Source organism: Stegodyphus dumicola, chromosome 4, assembly GCF_044657685.1.
Source record: "Stegodyphus dumicola isolate Sdum_Otavi_A_Nest chromosome 4, ASM4465768v1".
NCBI lineage: Eukaryota > Metazoa > Arthropoda > Arachnida > Araneae > Eresidae > Stegodyphus > Stegodyphus dumicola.
In genome coordinates, this window is record NC_140771.1 from 10,323,924 (window position 1) to 10,351,254 (window position 27,331).

The window sequence follows — 27,331 nt, forward strand, 5'->3', positions numbered from 1 at the left end:
CTTTTAAAAATTCGATTTAGTTTTTTTTTTTTAAAGCCGAAAGGGGCCGTTTGCTCAGAAGGGCAATTAATTTCGTTTTTGCATTTTGCGTTGATTCACTACAAACGGTGAATCACTTTTTAAATTGAATATGGGCATCTGGAAGCCCAAATTTGTGATTTGAAATTTCTTTTATTGTCTGTTTCATGTTTTGTAAAGCATTTATGAGTTTTTGATGAAGAAACTCAACGATTTCAAAACTAGCAGACTCTCTGGACAAAAAAAAAAAAAAAAAAAAAAAAAAAAAAAAAAAAATGACTGTGTATCGGAAATTCTAAAGATATGCTCTTTTAAATATTTTGTGATATTGCTGTTGAATTAAATTTTATGGTTTATGTGCGAGGAACATCATATTTAATAAATAAATGTTATCTTATTTTTTGTATTAACTTCATTTTTAATTTGCTTAAGTTTTTTTAATTAACATGTTGCTTTCTCATGTTGCATTAAAAAAAAAATAACTTGAAATGATTTTTCGCACTAGTTTTGTTCAGCTGACAAACTAAAATTCTCAGAAATTTGCACCGTCGGACGCAGCTTATAAATGCAATTAATATGAATATTTTAACATCATTTCTGATTCTTTAGTGAACTTTCGAAAATTTCTCTACTTTTTTGACTATTTAACGTCCATTATTTTAAAATTTCAACATCTGAAAATGTATCTGCTCTAAAGTTTTGAAATTTCCACAAATATAAAATAAACTGTTCTCCTTCTTTTAAAACAAGAATGAAAAAAAATATTTAATTGCGCGATTTTCTACACTTTTTTAACGAAATAAAGCTGCAAACTCAAAGCCAACGGGAAACATCGTTTCCTCACTTTTAGCGTCAGATGATTTGCTTCAAATTTTGAAGTTACGATGCCATTCTAAAGAATCCTGTTTTTCTTGATTCTGTATAGATTACTCTAACATTGATTTAATTTATGTATACATTAACCTTTCCCCTCCTTTCTAGAAAAAAATACTTTCAAAGAAATTAAACTTAATATAGAAGTTTATAAATGTTGTTTTTGCTAGTTTATAAATGCTATTTCTTTTCCTGCCTTTCACTATAGATATGGGATGTGCACTAATAGGGTAAATTCATAAAATGATTAGTAGCTGACTGATTTGCGTTTTGTTTAAGCTGCGTATTACTTACTAGTTTTGGTTTGATTTATTTGATTATGGCAAAGCACTCGAGGGCTATCTGCCTAAGAAAGGAGATGACTTCATGGATGATTTTCTCAGGGAAACTGGCTCGTATACTTGTTACGCATGGAGAAAACAACGAAATCGCCCATGCAATCATCCCATTCGCGGGATTCGAGCCATTATTTAATTTCTTCAAATAAAATACAGGGCGATAATATTTAGCGGCAAGAATTTGATAAGTGATTCAATGCTTTTAGTGATAGGACACAAAATGTTATTTCCATACTAATAGCCCATTTGTTCTAACGTTCCTTTGCGCTAAAAGTCTATCCTGACTTACATAGATATCTTTTATTAATTATATTGATGCTGAGAAATATAATTACTATTAGTTACTCAAAGATACCTTAATTAACTACATTATTAAACATACATTCATTTTTTAAATTACTACGAAGAGTATTTATTGCTTTGAGATGACCTAGTTTATCATGGCAATTAATGAATGATTAAATTTAAAACTTTTGTTATTCATCTAGTCCAAGATTTGATATTCGCTTTAAAAAAGTGTCAAAGTTACGCTTTCAAAATTACGCAATAAGCGTATAAAATTCATTTTAATAAATACTTATATAGATTTTATGCTCAAAACAGATAAAGATTCACTTAGTTGTGAAATAAATTTAGCCTATAACATTTGCAACAATCTTATCAGAACAAAATCATTTCATTTAAAGAAAGTATCTATTATGCAGATAACATAATAGGCTAAATATATCATAATACCAAAAGCAATGAAGAGTAAAACCTGTCATACGACATCAAGGATTTAAAACAATGTGTTTAGAAAATAATATGACACTGGATCCTAAGGCAAATACAAATTATGCGAATAAGAACAAAATCAAAATAGCTTCTTATTGTTTCAATTTCTACTCTTCTTTCCTTCTGAAAATAATAGTTCTAATCACGCTATATAGTTTAAATATACAAAGGATTTAAAAATGAGAAGACAGAATAGCATTCGTTTGGGAATTTTAAGGATATAATCTTGTAAAGAGAGGACAGTCAAATTAATTCCCTACAGTAGGAAAAAAACGTGACGCAGATTTAAAAGTAAAATTACCAAAATGTGAGGTAATAATGAAAACAAATGCCTAATGACGTTTCATAGGTAATTTAAAGAATAAAATTACCCGCTGTGGACGTAAGCAGATTAAACATCGTGGCAATTTTATAAGTAAACGAAGTGATTGTTTCTTTTTTTCTTTTTGTCAAAATTTATGAGAATTGTTTTAATTATTAACATTTTCGAGAAATAAAGTGAGTTAAAGTAACAAACTTTATTCATCGATTCTTAAACACGTTCTCTGCAACTACTCAAGACATTCGGCTGGTTGCACAGTACGTTTATTCGTTAAAGAGTAACCGAATGATTCTTTTGTCAAAAGTGAAGTGAGAAATTGTAAACGTGGAATATTATATACACATACAGCATACACTATCCGACACTGAAAATGCAACACAAAGGAGTGGCCAGAAAGTGATTAAACTCAGTAAACAGAGAGAGGCAGCAACGAACAATAAGCGATCTTTATTTCAAAATTATATGCGTAATGCAGAGCGAGAACAGCGTCGGCTCAGTAGGTTGTAGAACCACATTACACGAAGCAAAACGTCTAGGTAGAGAGTCATTGATACTACGGATGGTGCCCTGAAGAATGATTCTTCATTCGCTGTCAACCATTTGCCACAGTTCGTCTTCTGAACGCGGCAATGGCAGAGTCTGCAAATGGAGTCCAATCGCATCCCAAATATGTTCGATTAGTGAGAGATCATTAGAGAACGGTGGCCAGTGAAGTATCTGTACACCTTGCTGAGAACGTTGGCTAATGCGTGCAGAGTGTGGCCGGGCATTGTCCTGCTGATAAAGGGCACTGGGCTTTGCCTGAAGGTAGGGGAGTGCCACCGACCGCAACACATCCTCCACGTATCGTTGGGCTGTCACAGTGCCCTGACAACGAACTAGAGGTGACCTGGAGTCGTACGCAATTGCACCCTAAACCCTGATGCTGCGCTGTCACGCGATGGGACGTTCCCCAGTTGCTGCCGGACCGTACCTGTCTATATATCGATGCCACACTCGTACACGGCGACTATCATTGGAGAAATAGAAACGTGACTCATCTGAAAAGGCGACGCTGTGCCATTCTGTCGTCTCCATCGCTCGAGCCAGCCACCATTATAGACATTGGCGTCAATAGTTTGGGGTCAATGGCAGTCTTCTTAACAGATTCCACGAGTTCTGGCCACTTCCAACCAATCGACGGCAAAGGACCAATCGACGGAAAGGACAATCGATGGCACGACGGACCAACCGACGGAATCGAAGGAGACCAATCGACGACAAAGGTACTGGTCGACATGGGAAATTCAGGGTGTCTTCAACATGCTCAAGAATGGATGTTAAAGTGGCTTACCGGTTCATGACCTCTTGTCGGCGGATGCGTTGATCCACGCGTGCTGATTTCACTCTGGATGCACCAGCACCCTTCGAACTTGCCACATTTCCTTGTTCCAACCATCTTCGCTGCAGCCGGTGCACTGTGGACGCCTCCAGGTGTGTGTCAGCTGAGATTTTCCGTATGAACCAACCCGCCCTTTTCAGTCCGATTACCATGCCCTTTGTAAAATCATCTGTCTGCTGAAACTACCTCCGTTGACGACGGCCTAGCATTCTCTGCTATTACACGCGTCCCCTGAGACAAGAACAAACTTTCTACGATGTGTTTTCTAGCAGAAATAACGACACGAAAATTGAACATTCTGCAGGTTTCTTTCCTCATACCTTTTCCCATGTGTTCTGGAATGCTGCGCATTTCACATCATTCGCATAACTCGGTGACGTGCATCTACCCTGAAATTTGCGTAATTTTCGGGCGGCTGCTTTTTGGTGCTCAGAAAGTCCTCTCAAGGGGTTGATGGTGAAAAAAAAAAAAAAAAAAAAAAAAAAAAGAGGAGCAGGAGATCCTCAGACCACCCCTTCCCCGGGGTGTTCTCTCTCAAAATTGGAGTGGAAAGTTTAACAGTTAGCTAGGTTCAGCAATACCTCAATTACCTGTGGTACTACGGAGGTGCTGACCTAACTGTACCTGTATCTTCAATATCGGGTAGTGTAATTTCAGCTCTGAAATTAATTAAGTTGAATTATTTTAAATTACATCTACCCGTAAAGTCTCTTGCCCGGTCTTTACAAAGGATGTTCGCACTTTTTTTAATGGCTTTGCTTTTGCTATAAAAAAAGTCTGCTTGAACACTTATTTTAATTGTGTCTATATTTTGAAAATACAAATTATCCTTTGCCACTTGATTAGTTTTGCTTTCATGCAAAAGGGCACTTTTAAAGAAGGAATGAATGGAAGGCTATGTTTGTGCACTGTTTGTATATAAAAATACATATTTTATTTATTTGGTATTTGGTCACAAAATATTTAAAAGAGCATATCTTTAGAATTTCCGACACATTCTCGCGCGCTGGAGATAAAAATGCTTTTTTTTTTCTTTTTTTTTTTTCCTATACAGTGTTGTCATTGCTCGCTTTGAAATCGTTGAGTTTCTTAATCAAATACTCATAAATGCTTAACAAAATATAAAATACATAATAAAACAAATTCCAAATTTCTCTTCCAGATGGTTATATTGTGGTGGAGACGTACGTTATTCAAAATTTGTCGCTCTAGGAACCGTTATTTTATCTCAGTGCCAGAAATGTACATACATTAAGCAGATTCTTCATTATTTAATATTTTTAAATATAATACAGGGTGATAATATTTGCTGGCAACAATGTGAAAAGTGAAATGGACATTAAAAGTTTTCGACGCAAAATGCCAAAACGAAATTAATAGCCGTTTTCGCCTTTGGGCTAAAAATAAATCATTAGTTTGAACTAAACAAAAAAAAAAAAAAAAAAAGTCTAATGAAATAAAATTAATTGATTTTTATTGTTTGAAATTTAATATCAAAATGTGAATTAATAAATAAATTTTACAGAATTCGACAAAAGTAAATTTTAATCATCAATTTGTTAGACGCTTTAATCATTCTGTTCAAAATTCTTCAAATGATTTCTAGCAACGAAAGCTTTTATGATGGAGTACAATTAAAGAATATATAACTTTGAAGACGACCGTTTAGTTCTAATTATGACTCTAATTAATCTGCGGGATAACAAAACATTGTGAAACAGTATTGTCATATCTTCAGACCATAAAAACGAAAATGAACGTGTACTTCAAATGCGTACCTAGAGATGGCGCCACGGGTACGCACATCCAGTGCGAATCACGGTCCGTGCTCACTTGCGCAAACAAATTGTTTCACCAGAAATCTCGAAAACTTTGCTACAGAATCTGCCATTTAAGATTCATTTACTTGTAAAGTTCCTCATTCTAGCTTGATTATACTGAATACCCACATTTTACAAGAGTTGTTAAGTTTGTTGTGTAAAAATATTTAAATGTTAAAATAGTAGAAATTCAATTCAAGGCCATTTATTCTGTATCTAACTCTTTCTTTAACAGTTATTTAAATCTGTACTAACTTGTCCCTAATGTTTGGAACCTAATTTGTCTGAGATTTAAATTTATTTATTTTGCTAGAGCTTTATTTCGGTACGATCGCTTCTGCAATTTCCTTCAGAAGCTATTTCTTCAAAATTTTCTTCCGAAGTTATGTTTTATATTTTAAAGAATCATAAATTCAAATCGAAAGTTATAAAAATGAAATGCTTATTTGTAATGCTGTTTGAATATTTTTAATCCACATGCTGTGGAAATAAGATCCAAATCCAGTCCATCCGGGTCCGTCAAATTATTTACTTTAGCAAACAATAATATACAGTAACTTGAACATTCTGTATTTTGAAAAATAATTAAAATATTCGAGTAAAATTTACCTAAATTTAAATGTGGCAGATATCTGTGTCTGATATATGACAATCTAAATATGCTTGCTGAGAAGAAATATAAACCCATTCACTCAAAATATCAATGTAATTTAACTTTATTATGTTAAACTTTCACAAATTAAGTTTTCAGTTTCCGTCTATGCAAAAACATGTTTCTGGACCACAACAGAGGCTTCGAATTAATGGTTTTTGACTTTGGTCGCGGATGAATTAATTATGGTTAATAAAAGGCGGTATAATTATGGGTAAAACACTTCTGCTGTCAAACAACAGACAGAAGAGAGAGTTTCTGCTGCCGTTGCCAAGGAAGCTGACAGGTTGAAGACATCATTAATGACAGCTGGTCACATTTCTAACACCTTTAAATTCGAAAATATGTAGACTCGACTCTCTGTAAAGCCCACATATGATGAAACGGTCCCCCTGGTAGTTGCACAAGGCGCAGTTCTCGATATTTCCAAACGCAAATGGATGGGATGTCGAAAACAAACATTACTACCTCGCCGATTCTGTGAGAGCAGATGTAGCAGATAGCTAGAAAATATGTAGACTCGACATTCTGTAAAGCTACCCACATATGATGAAAACACCCCCTGGTAGTTGTGCAAGGCGCAGTTCTCGCTAGTGCCAAACGCAAATGGATGGGATTCCGAAGCCAAACATTACCACCTCGCCGCTTCTGTGAAAGCAGATGTAGCAGATATCCTTTAAACTCTGTCCAAAAACCAGAGGCTATGCTTCGAAGATCTATCTGGAACACTTGATCTGCGCTTTGGCAAGGAGTGTTTAAAAGGCTATAGCAGGCTTTAGTTAAAATCTCGCCAACAGGCGCCTATGGGAACACTCCAGGAACTTGCCATGGTTGTTGAAAGGCTATCTCACTTTCCTTTTACGGAATGCACATCAGAAATCCTGTGCCCGAAGTACTTCATTGATGGTATCCGGTATTCTGAGATACAGAAAGCCCTAAGAATAGCGTACGTCAAGGGTCTAAAAAGAGCTTTAGTACTAAAATCGCCTACACTGAAAAAGAACGCGAAGAAAGTCGAGGAAGCCCAGCAAGCAACCCGTAGAGCCCTCCACTCAATTCAAATTTCTATTGTTTATTAATTTTTTAAATAGCCGCTTTTTTTTTTGAAATCTGACATTTTAGTAATTCTATAAATCCTACATACATTTAAACAAAATATTATTCTTTTTATTACATTGATGATTTTTTATTATGTTGGAGAGGCCCGCCTGCGAGAACTCGTGGAAGATCACTATGCAATCACTCGAGAGCTTGCTAAGGAGTTAGACGTTAGTACTATGTCCATTATTCGCGCTATGCATCTCATTAACTTAACGTATAAGTTCAATTGCTCAGTGCCGCATGAGCTAACTCAAGCAGATAAGGACAGACATGTTCGGTGCCTGTAATAATCTGCTCGAATATCAACGTAAGGACAAAATCCTCGACCAAATCGTTACTTATGATGAAAAGTGGATTTATTTCAACAACACAGGCCAAAAAGCGGTTTGGTTTGCGCCCGGTGAATCCGTCGGCAGCGTCGCAAAGAACAATTTGACTAACAAAAGATCGCTCTTTATATCTTGTGGTATTGTCATGATATTATCCACAAAGAGTATCTGGAAAAAAGGTAAATCCCTGGACGGTAAGGTGTACAGCGAGATGCTAGTCTTTGTTCACCCTACTATCAAGGAAAAACGTCGAAGTGAGTTCCGGAGCAAGAGATAATGTTCCATCAAGATAATGACCACATATGTCTGCATTCACCGGCTGAACTCTGTACGGACTCGAGTGGGATCTTTCGTGACGCCCCCCATAGAGCTCGACATCTCTCCTTCGGTCTTCTATATTTTTTCAAACCTGCTGGTGCTATCTTCTGCTGGTGCATCTTGCGGGTGCTATCTTCCATTTTGCGCAGGACGTCCAAAATGAGGTTGATCTGTTATTGGACTCGCGGCCACCAAATTTCTGGGCCGAAGGCTTTGACAATTTACCACGCCGTTGGCAGAAAATCATAGATTTGGGTGGTGATTACTATCCTCACTAATGATACTGTTTTCATGTTTTTTCCCCTTACTTTATTAAGAATGTTTTTTGGCGGAACACTTTCGTTATAACCAGATATATATGTGGCAATACTTTCTTGAAAAAGACATCTAAGGAAATACTTGAAAGGACAGCAGGTTTAATTACATTTAAAGTATTTATATTTTTAACAATTAATTTAGTTATAAACTGAATTAACTTCATCAATACATTTTTATTTACGTCTTTATCGTCGTCATTCTTTTACTGCATCTTGAGTCCAGCTCGTCTAATTGCCAACTCACAAAACGAAAAATAAAACATTAAAAGAATTATACGATGAGCAATTTGTACGCCATCTGGTATTCAACAATGGCACTATATATGGTTTGCACTGCCTAAATATATATGACTTGCACTACCTTGTCATATATTGCTTACATTGCCTTGTCATGTATGGGTTGAACTGCCTAAACGTTCGAAATTTTACATTTTGTTGTGCTTTGTAAGAGTGCACATGTCTGTAGAATTATTTCTCAATAATACGACGGAAAGTACATAAATAATTTATTGCAGATTCCAGTACTGTTATTGAGAATAATAATTTATTACAATTTTTTCGACACGTAATAAAACAGCTTATTTATTATTACATAAATTATTTTTATAACATTTTGTAAAACTAAGAATAAAGATTTATATGCAATTATTTTTCAATTTTCTGTACACTTTCATCACTTAAAAACATTTTTTTCTAAAGTAACTCGCTCAGCTTGCAGCGATATAGCTTACATTTAATTTTTATTAATGACTAAAACAGTTTATTTAAAAGGAGAAATTTTTCTTTTAAGATACTGAGATTTTAGAAAAGAACAATGGAGATAAATAAAATACAATTAAGATAAATAAAAATACATCGAGTTAATAACAGTATTACTGAATAATGGGACGGAAAATGGAAATAAATTAACATGTATTTAACATTCATTATACATACACAGATATGTACATGCATTACGCTTTAAATTAACAGCAATTTGTGAAATATTAACGTGATTTCTTTTCACTATTTACTTCGAGCTTTTCTTTCAACGTGAAACTTAGTTTACTGCATTTTAACACTTAACAAGTAACTAATTGTATTTCAGAAGTATATAACCTTACGAGTCTATTTATTTAGTTTAATATCTCAATTGGTAACAAATTTGCGAAAGGGAATTTTAATTTTTATTCATTATTTTAATCAAATGAACTTCAATATATGTGAAAATTCTAAGATTAATGGTGTATTTACAAACCAAACAAATAGCAGACATGTTGCATCTTCATTGATGTTTTGTAGCTGCGCCTCAGCAGATGTATTTACAATTTAGAAGTAATGAAACTTGTAATGTAGTTATTAAAGAATTTCGATACATTTATGTATAATAGCACTGTTAAATGTTTAAAATAAAATTCTAGAAGGCATCAGGAGCTAGGTGGCTCAACTCGGAAACTATAGTCAATTCTTCTTGATGTCAACCAACTGGATGAATTATCAAACTTCAGGATATCTGCGGAAAGATAAGAATATTAAAATACTGAAATACATATTTTAATGCTATTTGATGCAAGACTTTATGACAAGACTTAAAGACTTTTGCAAATAAAAATAAAATAATTTTTAGTACACCTAACGAAGATCATAGAAATCAATCTTAGATAAATAAGCTAAAATAAAAATTCTCCCTGCCGATAGCTATAGAGCTATCTAATAAATATGCGAATAAATAAATGATAGATTCTGAAGCGGAAAATTTGATTCTCCTGTTTAATACAAGGTGGTTAAAATTAAAACACCCTTACTCTGAGCTCTTTATACATCGAACTACTGAGTGGTCCTAGAATTGTTGAGCATACTATTTAAAACATTGGGAAACGGATTATGTGAAAAAAAATTTAGCTCCAGAAATACCGATAGGTGGCGCTGTACAACAGAACATATGCTGAAAAGACACAAAATACACTTTATAACACATTTTATTTGAACGTACCAAATAATTATATTACAAAGACCTTATCGATGCAAGGGAAGCCGCTTAATATGGTTTCCTTCTCCAAGATGTAAAATCTGCATGTTCAACTGCGGATCGTAATTAGTCGATTGAGATGCTTCTCACATGCAGAGTGATACTGTCCTTCAAATCTGCCAAAGTTACCAGACGTCGTCGATAAACAAGATTTTTTAAGTAACTCCACAGCCAAAAATCACATGGACTAAGATCTGGAGAACAAGATGGCCAGAGAGCGAAACTGCAGTTACAATGACAGTTTATGTTTCTTAACTTTTTTATGTTCTTTTTTTCATATCTGCAATAGAAATTAAAAAGGAATATTTCCATACCTCATGTCTGTTTTTTCTGTGTGATTATTTGTGGCTTTTCAGAATATTTTCCGTTGCACAGCGCCGCCTGGAACAAATTTTATTTTTTGGAACTATTTTTTTTTTCACGCAATCCGTAGTATGTTCAACAATTTCCACTCAGTAGTTCGATATATAGAGAGCTCAGAGTAGGGGTGTTTTAATTTTACCCACCTTGTGTATCAACACACTGAAGTGAATAAATACAAAAAATGAAATTATTTTATCATGAGCAAACATCTGTGTTTTGGATCTCAAAAATAAGATGTACAGCTGCGATTGTCTTAAGGAAGATCAAAGAGAGAGAAAATAATAATGTTACGAATTTTGTATTTAGATTATAAGTTTTATTTTTCTGTGTAATGTAGCACGAGACAAATTTTTAGGAGAAAGTAACAATACAGGGGCAAGGGCATTTAACATTGAGTAAATGGAGATCTCGATAATTTGGCAAGATATCGCCAAGCTGACAACGGTTTTGGCTACTTATTTTGTAGCCAAAAGTAGCTGAAAAAAATCGCCCAATATCGCCAAATTTGCCGACATTTGGGTCCGATCTCTATATTACAGTAATAAGTATTGAAATTGAATACATGTAATCGACCACTATGTTAGCTATAACCGTAATTCCACCCTCGTATTGTTTTTCAGTAATTTCGAGAAGCAGAAAGTACTAGAAATATCTCTCGGCCGGTTGAAAACTATTTAAGGCTGAAGAGCGAACATCCGCTCTGAGTTACTTAGTTTTTGTTATTGAGATTTGTTAGTATCGCGTTAATTGAGAGATATCTGACTTAGTCTTCTCGTTAAATGCGCTTTGAATTGGTTATGTTTAACGTCCTTAGTAGTTTGAAGCGTAACTTCTGATTGTACTGTGTGATACTGTTGACACGTTTACGAATATTTGCAGAAAATTTTAGAAATTTGAAATGATTATTTTGATAATATACATTTTCTTAACCTATTATCTATCGGACTTGTGCATTCAATGTACTAGGAACCTGTACGCACGCAATAATGTACTTTTTTTAGAAGCATGGTTGAGTTTCCTAAACAAATATGAGGCGAGCTGAAAGAAAAGTTTGGTGAAATTTCATGCGCGATATGCTGTGTTTCAAAACAATTTTTCGAATGATTCATATAGAAGACAATTTCATTAGAATTAGACAATTTCATTAGAGTAGAAGATAGTTTTTGGTACTTGTAAATTTGTAAAACATCTGAACTTCATTAAGTATGTCTGCATGTAGATAGATGTCATACAGCTTATATAAACAGTAAAAAATAATAATCTTTCTCGAGTTTAAAAGATTAGTTTGGATGCGCCTTAGATTAACTGCAAAATTCCTTTAGCATTCAGGAAATGTTATTTCAGGAATTATCTACCAAGATCTCTGAAAGCTTTACAAATGCACGCTATCATCATGACATCATTGCTGTTCTACTGCTTAAAATGTTATACCCTATCATATCTAGCGACGCGTGCGGCTAGGCGGGACATTTCCGAGAAACGGAATCGTGGAAATTTCAGAGTTGACAGTAGTTTATGGCGTGCTTGCACTTTGATGATTTGTTTACAAATTATTCATTGCCAAAAGTTCTCCAATTTTATAGTATTTCGTGCTGATCGTGTGAAAAGAAATGTTATTGTTATATAATAAAATTGCTTTTATTAAATTTAAGGTGAATAATTTTTAAAATCAGTTTGTGCACGCGCAACTTTACTTTTCTACTACCTACTTACTTTTTTACTTTACAACTTTTAAATTGAAATTGCATAATCAGCGACGTACTGTAAACAACATGAAAGTTGCGTAAAAAAGAAAAACATATCTTATGCAATAATGAGAATACACATTAAATTTATATGCTATTATTTTCGTGTTATTAATGAAATAATTTTTAGATTATAAATACATTAAGAACTATATTTTTAATATAAATGTTACATATTGAAGCATTGGAAATTTATGGATTTATTATTATGAATGCTGATATATATTTGTATATATATATTCATTAATATAAATCTTATTCATTACATTACTCCTAATAAACATACATTAAAAACTTCTAAAAAATCGCATGTCTCACATTTGGGGAAGGATCCGTACCCTGTACTATATAATTATATAGTAACTTAATGAAGGATTCGAGTACAGAGATGCGAAGCGTACATTGGGGATCAAGTTATATGTGCGTCGTTCCTGTGAAGCATTATTCCAGAAATCTTGTCAACATTTTGAAGCAAGTTGGTTTAGTTGGTGCTTGAAATTTGAGCAAGGCCACTGAAGGGCGATTTCAATACCATCCTTGATTAATAACTGCTGCTTTGGCTAATTTATCTGCATGATCATCACCAAAATGGCCACTATGCCGTTCGATCCATGAAATTTGAATTTTGTAGCTTGGAATTGAAGCAAGGAGAGAATTTATGTCGGAAATCCATGGAGAGGAAGATAAGGAGTTCTAAATCACTAAAATAGCTGCTGGAAGTCAGATAGTTTGGTAAATTCGTTGACAGTTTTGAGAACGGTAATTTCAATCCCTGTTTTATGCTGATATTTCAGCCTGGAAAGTACTATTCCTATTATAGAGATAACCTTTCCATTTGATCATATCTGAAGGGGCAGTTTGAAAACAGACTGCTGAGCAAACTTTTCCATCAATTTGTGGACCACCGGTAAATGTATTTGGAGATGAACTTCTTGAAATTTCGTCAGATATGAGGAATTTTATTTCGCTGAAGTAAAGCGCTGGACGATTGAGATTGGGATTATTTTTCTTTTCAAAGTTGGATGGCAGAAAAAGTTTGGCTGTTAAATTCTGCAGCTTAGTTCAGCTGATGGATTTTCATTTAGAAACATTTTGAAACACAGCATATCGCGCTTTCCATTTCTGCGCTGATTGATAGGCGAAGAGTACCAGCTAAAGTATCAATAACTATACTTGAAGTTGTGCGATACGCTCGAATGATGCAAGGAGTAAATGTCCTTTGAATTGAATTTAAACATTTAATCTTTCTCACAATCATTGGTTGTGCTCAAATTACGGTTTCATAATTTACCGTATACAAAAAATACTAATGTAGGATTCTCCACTGTGTAACTTTAAGTTACAGTTGGATGTGAAGAATCTTGAGAACTAGTAAGCCAATAATCGCTTGAGTTCGTGAGACAGTAAATTAACTTAAAAAGGGTTAAAAGACCCTTTATTATTCAAATAAGATTTAACAGAACTCCGTCTCGGAGTCGTACAATAAAGTCGACACTTGGGCTTCAACTTAGGACACTAAGAATTAAACTAAACTAATCTTAACTAGAAAGATATAGCCGAAGCTATCAAAATTCTAACAAAGTTGGCCCCTTAACGCTAATTGACTGCAAAGCTATCAAGGGCCTACAGTAGGGCCGAGCGTAATAATAGCTTAAGCGAGAGTAGCCTAAAAAGGCGGACGCATGCTAGCCAGAATATATGGTATCTCTCTCACTAAGACAGTAGAACTTTGCGGTTAAATACCGCTCTTCCTCATTAGCATTCTGACGTGATTCTAAAATAACGTTCTGGTCGGGAGTGGTAAGTTGAAATTAAGAAGCAATAGGAAAGGAAGTTTAACTCAAAATTTAACTGTTAAAAAAATTAACAGATTCCTTACACTACAATTTCACATATATACAAAATCCTTAACAATATTGTTCAAATTTCTTTCGGCTCATCTCTAACATTCTTCAGTTGGCTTTAGTTTATAAATGGGTTCTCTAGAAGATCTACATTTTAATATAAACAGTAATGTACTTTTATTGAAAAAAATAATTAAAAGAAGCGTAATCAGTGACTCAATCAGTCTTAGCAGCTCCAATATCATTATATTTTGTTAGGCTGAGTTTTTATTAAAGGTATAGTAGAAATACTTAATATTGTATACTGTATAGTAGAAATATTGTCTACATTATTTAAAATACCTGTAAGGATTATTTTAATTTTTAACAGCTAAATTTTAAGTTCCTTTCCTGTCAAATTCTCAACTTCAACTTACTACTTCCGGGCAGAACATAGTTTTGGAGAACAACTCTCTGAACATAGAGAACAACACTCTGAACACTTAGTGAGGAGGAGCGGTATTTAAACCGCGAAGTTCTACTTGCTGAGTTAGACAGAATCAGAGTTTCTGATTTGCGCGCGTCTGCCTTTTGGCTACTCTCTCTCAAAGCTGTTATTACGCTCGGCCGTACTCAGGCCCTTGATAAGCTTCGTAGTCAAATAGAGTTAAGGGGCCAACTCGATTGGAATCTTGATAGCTTCGGCTATATCTCTTTAGTTAATCTTAGTTTTAGTTTATTTCTTAGTTTCTTAAGTTCAAGCCCAAGTGTCGGCTTATTGTAAACTCCAAGATAGAGTTTTGTTAAATCTTATTGGAATAATAAAGGGTTAGTTACCCTTCCATCTTGTTGTTTCTTGTCACACGAACTGAAGCGATTATTCGCTAACTAGTTCTTAAGGTTACTCACTTTTGTCTGCAAATACACAGTGGTAAACCTCACATAACTAAATTATAAAGAAACTCATATTTTTCAAAGTTATTAGTTTTATCACTTTAAAATATTTTTATTTGCATACTTACAAATACCAGGCCATGGAGCATAGTTATGATAACTAACAGGAGCCAGATGTGCTTGAAGCTTAACACATGGGCTGATCAAAAGAACGTTGTGCTTCTCATTATGTGGATCTAAACGTTCATCTTTCATTCGTAGATCTGGTTCTCTAATAAAAAGAGTTTTCAGTAATCCAATGTGTTTATCGAGTTCTATACATTAAGAACATACATATTTCATGCCGCTTGAGATTATATATTTAGAATTTCTTAGCAGAAATATCAAGACATATTCATGAACTGTATAATATAAACTGGATAAAGAATGCCGGAAACCAAACATTGGAAAGAAAACTCGGCTATTTTATAAACTATTATTCTGATCTTAATTAAAAGTTTAAAAATTAAAAGTCATATTTATAAAAACATTTCAATCTGAACATTTCAGATATAGACCGTAAAATGCTTACCATTCAAGAAGTTAAGAAAACTATTAGAAAAACTTAAAACAAATTAAAAGTCATAATCTGAAAAAAAAAAAAAAAAAAAAAAAAAAAAAAAACGAAAATTTGATATCTGCATCTTAGTTTCAATTTAACACTCGAAACAGTTTTAAGCTAGTCTGTTTCAACAGATCTAATGGTTTAAGGATTAGTCTCCTAAATTTAGAAAGATAAAAATTAAATTAAATGTAGTCTAGTGAAAGATCTAAGATCAACGTTATCATGTAGTCCAATCAAATTCACATGCTTCATATACAACTCTGGAAAATTTTGCTTCCATTCCTTCTGCTCGTGTGCAAATAAAAACAAAGAGTGTTTCAGATACTTATTTTTAGGAATATGTCATCATTTCGGCAAAGGTTTTGGTGTAAAACATGGAACAAGTCCTCCAGAAAGCAGTTGACAAATTGCGAGGAAAGGCGTACGATTTGGAGAGAAATGATAAGGATACAAGCAGTATAGATAATGATACAAGCATGATAGATACAAGCAGGAGCGATACAAGCAGGAGAGATTCAAGCAGGATAGATAAAGTAGGATAGATAATGATACAAGCAGCATAGATACAAGCAGGATAGATAATGACACAAGCAACGGCTTAAATAGGGGTATTCAAAAAGGATACAGCTGCACAGGGTCCTAAGGATTAATAGAGCCATTAGATGTTCTGCTGAACTAGATTTACATATTTAAATTAAAAATATTTAAATGAAATAGAAACAGGCTTTTTGCTTTAATAAATTTTTGCTTTAATAAAAAAAAAATAATTTATTATTTTTACAAAAGAAAAGCGGAGTTTTGTATAGTTCTAGGTAGGAGACAATTAAGCTCTTCCAGCTTCGTTTTTGTGTCATTTCAAATCATGAACCTTATAAGAAATAGACCATCCCAAATGGATTTTTTTTTACTTGCGATACACCGCATGGGATAGCCAGGAAGTTGGAACGACTCCGAGAATTTTACTATAATTTACTTTTGTTCTATTCTGTAGGCTTCCCAACAAACTGAAAAATTTATTATTAGTCCAAAGGGGTTTTGTCCCTGAGGGTCTATTGTTTTCGTTTTGCGATTTTGCGTCGAATTACTTTGAATGTCCGTTTCACTTTTCAAACTGTTGCCACCCAATATTATCGCCCTGTATTATGTTTGAAGAAATTAAATAATAAAGAATCTGCATAAATGTATGTATGTTTCTCGCATTGTGATAAAACAAAGGTACCTAGAGATATCAAATTTTGAATGATATAAACCTACTGCGAATATGGGCATCTGGAAGCCCAAAATTTGAAATTAGGAATTTTATAATCGATTTCATATTTTGTAAAACTTTAACGAATTTTTGAATAACAAACTCAAGGATTTCAAAACGTGCAATGGCAACATTGTACAGAAAAAAAAAAAAAATTATCTCCATCGCGTGATAAAAATGTTTTTTTTTTTTTTTTTTTCTGTACATTCCGCATCAATGACAGGTGTATTTGGGAACCTTGGTTTATCAGTAGTTGAATACTTAAAAAAATTGCTTTAGTAAACAGTATTAAGATTTGCACTCATTTTTCAAACCTATCAGAGTTTATTCGCAATAAAACGATACGTAAAAATAATAAAATGTACAAAAATAATTGATAAAAAGTACGCAAGATTAAAAGCAAAAAAAAAAAAAAAAAATCTCTAAGAAATTTCTCAACTACATTTTGCATGCAGAACAGTCGAAGTTTAACCCTTTCCGCCCCAGTGTGTCCGGCCTGGACACACCTAAAAATTTCCTTCTGTACGCACAGAAAAATATTCAGTATCGAAAATTCTAAAGATATACTCAATTTAGAATTATTTCGCGATAATGCTTTTGAACTGAATTTTATAGTTTAAGTGCGAAGAACATGATATTTAATAAAGGTAACACACAAATGTTAAAAAATGCCCCTTTGGACGTAATTTAAAATCTGAAGCTTTTCAAATTTTTTTTTTTACTGTTATTTTAAGAAACCACAATTCTGAAATTAAGGCTGAAAATACTACAATGTTGAAACTTTAAAAAAAGTATATTTAAAGTAACTTATATATATATACATCCATAAAAAACTTTATTAATGATAGAGAACTTGAAGAAAACTATCTAAATAAATAATAAATTTAATTTAGTTAAAAAATATTATTATAAATTTTAAAACTAGTATTTTTATTATTTTAAGTAAACACATATTGCTTAATAATAATGAAAAATACATCAATAATTGAAAGCTTTAAAAAGCTTAGAATATCTTACACTTTCCCTAAAAAATTACATTAATGATAAGAATATGAAACTGATTAAATAATAAAATTAATTCACTGTTTCATTCTGAGTCTTTAGTACATAGATATTTAAAAAATTAGAATACATCACGAAACTGAATTTTATTATTAATTATAGAAAATTGATTATTTAGGTGCAGATTAACGAGTTTAATTCTATTTAAATTCTAATAAAGTCTATTTAAATTCTAATATAACTAATTTGACATTTGCAAATATATGAAAATTATTTTGGAAAAGTCCAAAACAAATGTGTTACACTTTTAGTGAAATTATTATAATTGTACAAATTGATTTAATTGTTTGCAAGCAAATACTTTTGATCAATTTGTAAGATATTTTCTCCTCCTTCCAGCATGCTTTTGTGGTGTAAAGGTAACACACTTGTAACTGTAGCATACTTTAGTGGTATAAAGGTAGCACATTTACTCGGTGCGTATTTGAGAGGTCCAGGTTCGAGTTCCAGCTGGAGCATTGTTCATTTTTCACTTCTCCTACTTCAAAAAAGGCCTAAGAAGTCCACAAATTATATCTCAAAATCTCAACTCTTGTATAATACAATTTAGTTACTCATTTTTTGAATACTTTTTACACATTAAACTAATAGTTTGAAGATGAAGATTCCGCATCAATGACAGGTGTATTTGGGAACCTTGATTTATAAGTAGTTGAATACTTAAAAAAATTGCTTTAGTAAACAGTATTAAGATTTGCACTCATTTTTCAAACCTATCAGAGTTTATTCGCAATAAAACGATACGTAAAAATAATAAAATGTACAAAAATAATTGATAAAAAGTACGCAAGATTAAAAGCAAAAAAAAATCTCTAAGAAATTTCTCAACTACATTTTGCATGCAGAACAGTCGAAGTTTAACCCTTTCCGCCACAGTGTGTCCGGCCTAGACACACATAAAAATTTCCTTCTGTACGCACAGAAAAATATTCAGTATCGAAAATTCTAAAGATATACTCAATTTAGAATTATTTCGCGATAATGCTTTTGAACTGAATTTTATAGTTTAAGTGCGAAGAACATGATATTTAATAAAGGTAACACACAAATGTTAAAAAATGCCCCTTTGGACGTAATTTAAAATCTGAAGCTTTTCAAATTTTTTTTTTACTGTTATTTTAAGAAACCACAATTCTGAAATTAAGGCTGAAAATACTACAATATTGAAACTTTAAAAAAATATATTTAAAGTAACTTTTATATATATACATCCATAAAAAACTTTATTAATGATAGAGAACTTGAAGAAAACTATCTAATTAAATAATAAATTTAATTTAGTTAAAAAAATATTATTATAAATTTTAAAACTGGTATTTTTATTACTTTAAGTAAACACATATTGCTTAATAATAATGAAAAATACTTCAATAATTGAAAGCTTTAAAAAGCTTAGAATATCTTACACTTTCCTTAAAAGATTACATTAATGATAAGAATATGAAACTGATTAAATAATAAAATTAATTCAATGTTTCATTCTGATTTTTATAGACCCATGAGTCTTTAGTACATAGATATTAAAATTAGAATACATCACGAAACTGAATTTTATTATTAATTATAGAAAATTCATTATTTAGGTGCAGATTAACGAGTTTAATTCTATTTAAATTCTAATAAATTCTATTTAAATTCTAATATAACTAATTTGACATTTGCAAATATATGAAAATTATTTTGGAAAAGTCCAAAACAAATGTGTACACTTTTAGTGAAATTATTATAATTGTACAAATTGATTTAATTGTTTGCAAGCAAATACTTTTGATCAATTTGTAAGATATTTTCTCCTCCTTCCAGCATGCTTTTGTGGTGTAAAGGTAACACACTTGTAACGGTAGCATACTTTAGCACATTTACTCGGTGCGTATTCGAGAGGTCCAGGTTCGAGTTCCAGCTGGAGCATTGTTCAGTTTTCACTTCTCCTACTTCAAAAAAGCCTAAGAAGTCCACAAATTATATCTCAAAATCTCAACTCTTGTATAATACAATTTAGTTACTCATTTTTGAATACTTTTTACACATTAAACTAATAGTTTGAAGATGAAGATTCCGCATTAATGACAGGTGTATTTGGGAACCTTAATTTATCAGTAGTTGAATACTTAAAAAAATTGCTTTAGTAAACAGTATTAAGATTTGCACTCATTTTTCAAACCTATCAGAGTTTATTCGCAATAAAACGATACGTAAAAATAATAAAATGTACAAAAATAATTGATAAAAAGTACGCAAGATTAAAAGAAAAAAAAAATCTCTAAGGAATTTCTCAACTACATTTTGCATGCAGACCAGTCGAAGTTTAACCCTTTCCGCCACAGTGCACAGTGTGTACGGCCTGGACACACCTAAAAATTTCCTTCTGTACGCACAGAAAAATTGAAGGAAAAAGGATTTATAGGTTACTATAGTTACTATGAACCCTCTTTATTTATAGTAGATGGCAGCTCAACACAAACCAATCCATATATTTTAGCCATGTTGAGTTTTGTAACACCCTCATTTTTCAAAGAAATCTTCCAGATTTTTTTAGGGTATAAAACGAATTGTTTGAAAAGAAATTTCTATGTTATTTTTTAGCTGTATGCTAATCTACTTATTCTATATTAGTTTTAAATTTTTACCTTGAAATCTTGCCTAAAATCAAACGGTGAACCCTAGGTGTGCCCAAACCGGGCTCACCGATAATCTAGGACAGCTGAGAGTCTGTATTCTTTGTTTCTCCGCATCTCATCGGTCAGTTCATTGCCAACAATGCTCGTTTCAGCACTCTTTTCGAAGCTCTATGCAATCAGTGTCACATCAATCTTCACAAAATTTTACTTGTGTACTCCTCTAGGCCTAATTAGACTGCCTACTTTTTTTTCAAATCAAAACTCCGACTTTAGAAGGTAGCGTGCCGGAAAGGGTTAAATGAAAGATGAAATCCTTTTCAAATAATTAATCGAATTAAAGGAGACGAGAAGAGTAATGGACGGGAACAGATGCTTCCGTATTTTAAGCATACAGCTTAGCGAAGGCTTTGGTTTTCTAAGGGTTAATCTCTAAGTTATAAATCAGTGCGTAATCTAAGTGCGTAAGTAGTAAAAAAAGGATCAGATTTTGGGAATTTCGCAGGAGAGCTATGAAATGTTTTATTTGATATATTAAAATGTATTACTCGAGGGATGTTATATAAAATGTTATATTTTGCTACTTAGGCAGTCCTCTCAATTACTATGCAGGCGTCTTTTTCAAAGACTTTATAATTTGATGCATACGTCACAGAGTCAATATTTGAAGAAATAAATCTGAATAGATTTGCTTCGAACAGTCATTTTCATACAGTAAACCAATCAAAATAAATTTTCCTTTTTTCACATCTTGAGGTAAAACTCTAAATTTGATTTGTAATTGTCTTCCAGATTCACAACTTCCACAAGAGAAATACTTTGAAACTTTCTTTTCTTTATTAAAAGCCGGCTTCGTGCTGGAAGGAACATTGATATATCAGAGCACTTTCATCGATATATTCTTTTGGCGCTGTTCTTAGGAATCCAACCCAGGAAGCACTTAAGCATCAGTAGTTTTTCTTATTCCGCCTTCAACTTCCAACGAATGGACTGGCTGCTTGGGAGTTATAAGTGTAATGTGCGTAACGTAGATACTAGCCAATTTCCTTAGAAGGTCCTCTGCGAAAGCATTATTTTCCTTAAGCAGACAGACACTGTGGGTGTCTCGCCTCATAATACTCTGTTAATATAGGTCCCTTCTGTTTACCTCTATGTATTCCATTTTTTTCCTGAACCCTGCATTTTGCATGAAATGCTTTTCGTTTCTATAAATGTGTTTATTTGTGCCCAATACAAACACCGATGAATGGAAAAGTTTCGTAATATTAAGATCCCCATAAGCAGGCAAACTGAAATAAAAAACCAATTGATGCCACGAATGAGATTCCAGTTTTGACTCTCCTTAAACTGTTTTGACCTAAAAATAGAGAGCAAAAAAAATATATGGACATTTCATAATTATTTCTGCAAAAAGATTCAGTTATCATGTTCCACCTCAGAAGCATGTAAACACGTACTTATGTTGCTTAGTAATTAAGTTACTCCAGGAAAAATTCATTGTCAAAAACTCTTGAGTTTTTATTGTCACATAGTTGCAGTACTGAACTATTTTGTTACATATTTGGAGTGCTTTGGTTAGGACGTATAATTGTTTTAGCATACGGGTCCACGAGGTCTACTTACACCACTAATACTACTACGACTCGCCACTGAGCAGGCTCCCGACCGAGGTACCACACGGGATTATCACTTACTCATCGGATTTGAACAACTTCCGGTCAAACCCCAGCCAATGGCTAGGATGAGAGTACATACAGCATTATTGTGTTTTTAAAGAAAAAAAATAGTAACAACATGGGCAAACAAGGCTCTTGAGGAAGGTACAGTTTTCAGCAAAGAGACGCTTTCTGAGTTGTTCTACACATAAATAGAGTAATGCCGGAAAAGATACCAATAGGGAAACAACACGAGCATACAAGACTCTTGAAGAGAGTACATTTTTTCAATGTAGAATACGTAAGCTGCAGGCACACTATTGAAGACAATGATATTCATCTAGATCAAAATGCATTTAAATGTAAATATAACAATGATAACATTCTATAAAATGCTGGGCAGCAAAAAGGATAAGACCCATGATGTGCAATGCAATAGTTAGCTGTCTGAATGAAAAGATAAATGTAATAAAAATGCACACTACTGTAGACAAAATAAAAGCACTTCAATTCAATTCCGAATATACATCTGAGTTACACAAAGTTCATAATAAAGTTAAGAATGAAATGTTACAAATAGTGAAATAAAATAAGCAAACAAGGCTCTTGAAGAGAGTATATATTTTCAATATCGAGGCATCATTATGGTGTTGTTTTACAATAAATCAGAGTATAGTTTTACAAAAGGTTAAGGCACACGAATGTAGACAATGATATACTAGACTATAATGCAATTTAATCTGAAAATAATGATGTTAACGTTCATTTATAAGGCATATGTTGAAATCATTTAAAGACTACGTATCACTTCAAAGTGTACATTTGCATTTTTAGGCATATATTGCAATCGTTAATCCTTACAGGTATATATTTAAAATTGCTGTACAGAATGCTACTTATGCCACTGGATACAGGTATGTAAAAGCATAAATATAGCCGAAACTCAGGAATCTGAAAAATGTTTAAAGACACTGGTAGGTATGGCGGCGGCCAGCTCAAGATCAAAAACTTACTACAACAGAATCTAATCATTAGTTTGCAACAATTTCTAGAAGAGTAGACAACTAACGTCAGCACAGATTTCTAGACAGATGGCTGCAGGTGCAAAACATCAATTATTCAGATAAGCCATGAGCAGCATGTTGCATAAAATAAAGCTGCATGCAAAGAAATATATAGTTTGGATCCCATTAACTCAGGCTGTGAAATAAGCTGCTTGTAACAGGGCAGAAATCATTCTGCTTGGAGTACCACAGACTGAAACCCAATTCCTTTTATTGATAAGTTTCGTTTTTGCTTGGATATAGTGCTTCCAAACATATTACAATCTGGATGGGGTAAAACACATGCAATCTTAGTAAAAGACATCGCTACAGAAGGGGTGAAATAATGGTATGGAAGGGTACCGTTTTGAATGAAAGGGCAGAATTGATGCTCTTGATATTATGTCAAGTTGTATAAGGGTAAAATCAATAATAAACTTTCTCTTAATAAATAGCAATTTTCGTCCCCATCGCATTCTATTAATACCGATTATATTTTAAGGCGAAAGAGTCCAGCGGAGGGGGGGATTGAATGCTCTCCGGATTTAAATCCGTTTAGAACAGATAAGGAATGGCCTAAGATCCCCGACCTGAATCACTGCAATCTCTATCTGTTATCTATCTGAATACATATTGTTAGCGTGCAGTACATTATGTTTTCCAGACGATACACATTGTTATCGTCTGGACAATATAATGTACTGCATTGAAATTCCAGTACAGCTTGGATTTCCGGCAGGGTGAACCACACACCTTTCTATTTTCTGTATGTATCTCTAAACTCTTGTTAGGCCAAATTTTCCATATACCACTTTATATCCCATTTGCTATGTTCTTCTTATTTAAAATTACGTTCTGCAGAAACAGGCAATTCTGCATTTTAAAGATGTCTGAGGCATGAAAAAGTAAAAATATTAAAATATTCCACGAACTTTCCTCCAAAATTTTTCTTCAAGTTGCTTGAAATTTTACAGTTGTTGTTTTAATTGCTTGTCTTCGTCATTGTAAACAAAAAACATTACACAGAACACTGAATCATTAATTGTGGAAATGGTAAACTTTCATTCTTTTCTTTATAAATCCATAAAAGTTTTTAAAATTTATCAGTAAAAGGCATTAAAAAGTGACCTATTTCAGTAAGTTATTTTAGGAATTATCATGCGAATTTTTACATTAAAATATAGATAATTTTCTTTTAATTTAAAACGTTTTACTAACTGGAAGTTTTAACCTACCTTTACTATTTGGAATTCTTGTTCTAATGACGCTATAAATTCTTATTTATTATGAATATTCTTGTTGTTCACACAAAACAGTCTTTACTTACGCAGAATCCTTGCCGAATGGTCTGTAGAGTAGTGTAGTAGCAAGAGAGCCGCCTTCTATCCTGACATCGACCCTTATTATAGAATCTGTTTCTTGGACAACGATTGGATGGTTGTAGTAAGATCTCGCTGCAATCCACACAGTTTCGGTTTCGAAATTTTTCTTCTGTAAATGAGTTTGTTTGCACAAGTAGTACTCTTCAGGAATTATACCACCGAATTTTATCTGAAAATAAGTACTGTTTAATTTTAAAAACATTGCTATTGCTGTTTGAAATACAAAAATAATCTGTATTTACATTCTTAACTTTTTGATAGTTTTTTAGTAAAAAGAGAAGCAGCAATCAGAAGTCTGTCTAGGCCGAGGTGCAGAAAGCAAAGTGCATGGTTATTCAATATGAAACCTTATTAAGAGGAAAGGATTCAGTTTAATTTCCGAATTACCTACCTCGTCATCGTTACGTAAAAATCATACGGTCGGATAAATATAAAAATAACGCAGTTCAGGAAAAGTTATTTTTAGAATAGAGAAGAGATGTTACCAAATTAAAATGAGGATTTAGGGGACTAGTGTTAAATTAAGTTATAATTTTGATTTACATGTTTCTTAGCTTACATAGATATAGATTTAAATTGCTCACTTCTTAGGCAGTTCTAATTTGAAAGTAAAATCCCAAATTATATCTCCCACGAAATGCTAATTCTCCGGAAATTGCCCTTTTTTCCAGACTGCGTAGAAGATAATTTTTTACGTTTCAATCAGTGGTAATAATTGCTTAGTTGCGCAGGTGATGAAAGCATGATAGCCCAGCAAAATGCATGAAAATTTACTATAATGATCTAAAATTTAAACATACTTATGACATCAGAAAAGCTCTTCAATTCTTGAAATCAAAGAAAAATAAAATATCCGTCTTTTTATCTCACTAATTGTCCATCTATCTGTATATTTAGATATATGTGGGGCTTGCATCTAGCGCTCTTCTGTCAATAGATGGTAACGGTACCCGCTTCTCCTTTCTGATGTAAGAGAGACGAGCTTGGATATAGAAAAGAAAAGACGTTTTTTTTGGGAGGGATTGGCAGCTATCACCTTTTGCATTTTATAACTCTCAAGAAGTTATGGACATGCAAAGCCATAACATGTAGAAGAATCCAAACCAAGTGTGCTTAAATGTCCGTAAACTGAAAAAAAAAAAAAAAAAAAAAAAACTAAACTGAGCATGGAATCGTATACGCCTAGCCGACTCTGAAAATATTTTAAGTCAGGAATCTGAAAAATGTTTAAAGACACTGGTAGGTATGGCGGCGGCCAGCTCAAAATCAAAAACTTACTACAAAAGAATCTAAGTATCATTAGTTTGCAACGATTTCTAATTTCTAGATGAGAAGACAACTAACGTCAGCACAGATTTCTAGGCAGATGGCTGCAGGTGCAAAAGAAAAGGTTTCGGTTTAATTTCCGAATTAAGAAAAGTGAATAAAACTGCTGCGCAACAGTAATTCCGCTGAAAGTTTCGAATTAGACCCCCTACAGAATAACTTAAGAAAGAAAGTAATGAAGAATCGAAATGCACGACGACTTGCGCTAAATATCTTAAACTGTGAAATACAGTCCAGAATACTGATGAAAGGCCATCACTAAGACAGACGCAGATTGTAAAAAAAAAAAAAAGAAGAAGAAAGAGAGATAACAAACCACCTTTCCAAATAAGAAAGAGTGTTTAAAGATGACAAATAAAGCTTGAAGACGACATCTGCTTATTGTGTCACTTTCAGAGTTTAAAGACAGTTAAAAGCTTTATAATTTGCAAACATTCGTTTTCCAAGAATTTTTGAATATCTTGAACTTGACTTTGAATTTGAGAATGTCTTTGCTTTTTGTATTTTTATATTTTCAGAGTCGGCTGAAGAGCCTGTCTTTGAATGGATGGCCGAAATGAGCTGCCTGCTTCTTAAACAGATGCCTTTTACCTATCGCTAGATGGCGCTCAGTAGGGGTTCGTGCTCCTCTGTTCTGATGTGAAAGTGTCGGAGCTTGGAGACGGCAAGGAATGATCGTTTCAAAAAGCGCCAGCTATTGCATTTTGCATTTTGTAATGGACTAGGAAATTTCATGTAATAGAAAGAATGCCATTAATCATTGCTTTGTATATAATGATTATGTAAATATTAAATTTTTCATAAAGAAATTTATTTTCTCACAGACATCTCTCTCTCCATATATTATATTTATATATATATAAATATATATATATATATATATATATAAAACTTACGAATTCGGAGCACATGGGATCATCTTTCGAATCAACTCTTTGACCTCCCAGGAAAGCTGGCAGTACTTCTGGGTCCACGTATTCCAGTAATAATTCCGGGGTGGCCTCTAAAATAGAAAATTTTCCATCTATTTTTCAGGGAATTTGCAATATATCAAAAAGTATTTATCACAAAATTCATGTAATTATTCTTTCGGAAATATTAAGTATGCCTTTAGTGGAGTGTTTTGAATATTTATGCACTGTAATATTGCTTTTTTATTCATTCATCATCTTTGTTATTTTCCAGGTGTTGTTGAGATAAACATAAGATATTTAATTTGCTTTTCACGTTTTCTTAGAAATACCCAGTTCTCGAACGGCTACACTTCAACAAACCATTTTTCCCAAAGCTTTCAAAATTTTTGAATCTCAGCTTTCATT

At 33.0% G+C, this 27,331-nt stretch overlaps 1 protein-coding gene across 5 annotated transcripts in view; it reads right to left on the bottom strand.

Moving 5' to 3' along the window:
* Positions 1-8,736: 8,736 nt before the first annotated feature.
* Positions 8,737-27,331, bottom strand: part of LOC118187654 (SEC14-like protein 2) — an 89,850-nt gene continuing 71,255 nt past the window's right edge. For all 5 annotated transcript variants that reach the window (XM_035357927.2, XM_085814540.1, XM_035357932.2 and 2 more), the window contains 4 exons: positions 26,909-27,015; positions 24,632-24,855; positions 15,205-15,347; positions 8,737-9,735 (listed from right to left, as the gene is read on the bottom strand). In XM_035357927.2, coding sequence (XP_035213818.1) covers positions 9,650-9,735; positions 15,205-15,347; positions 24,632-24,855; positions 26,909-27,015 — 560 coding nt within the window. In that variant the 3' untranslated portion in view covers positions 8,737-9,649. The remainder of the gene's footprint in view (positions 9,736-15,204; positions 15,348-24,631; positions 24,856-26,908; positions 27,016-27,331) is intronic.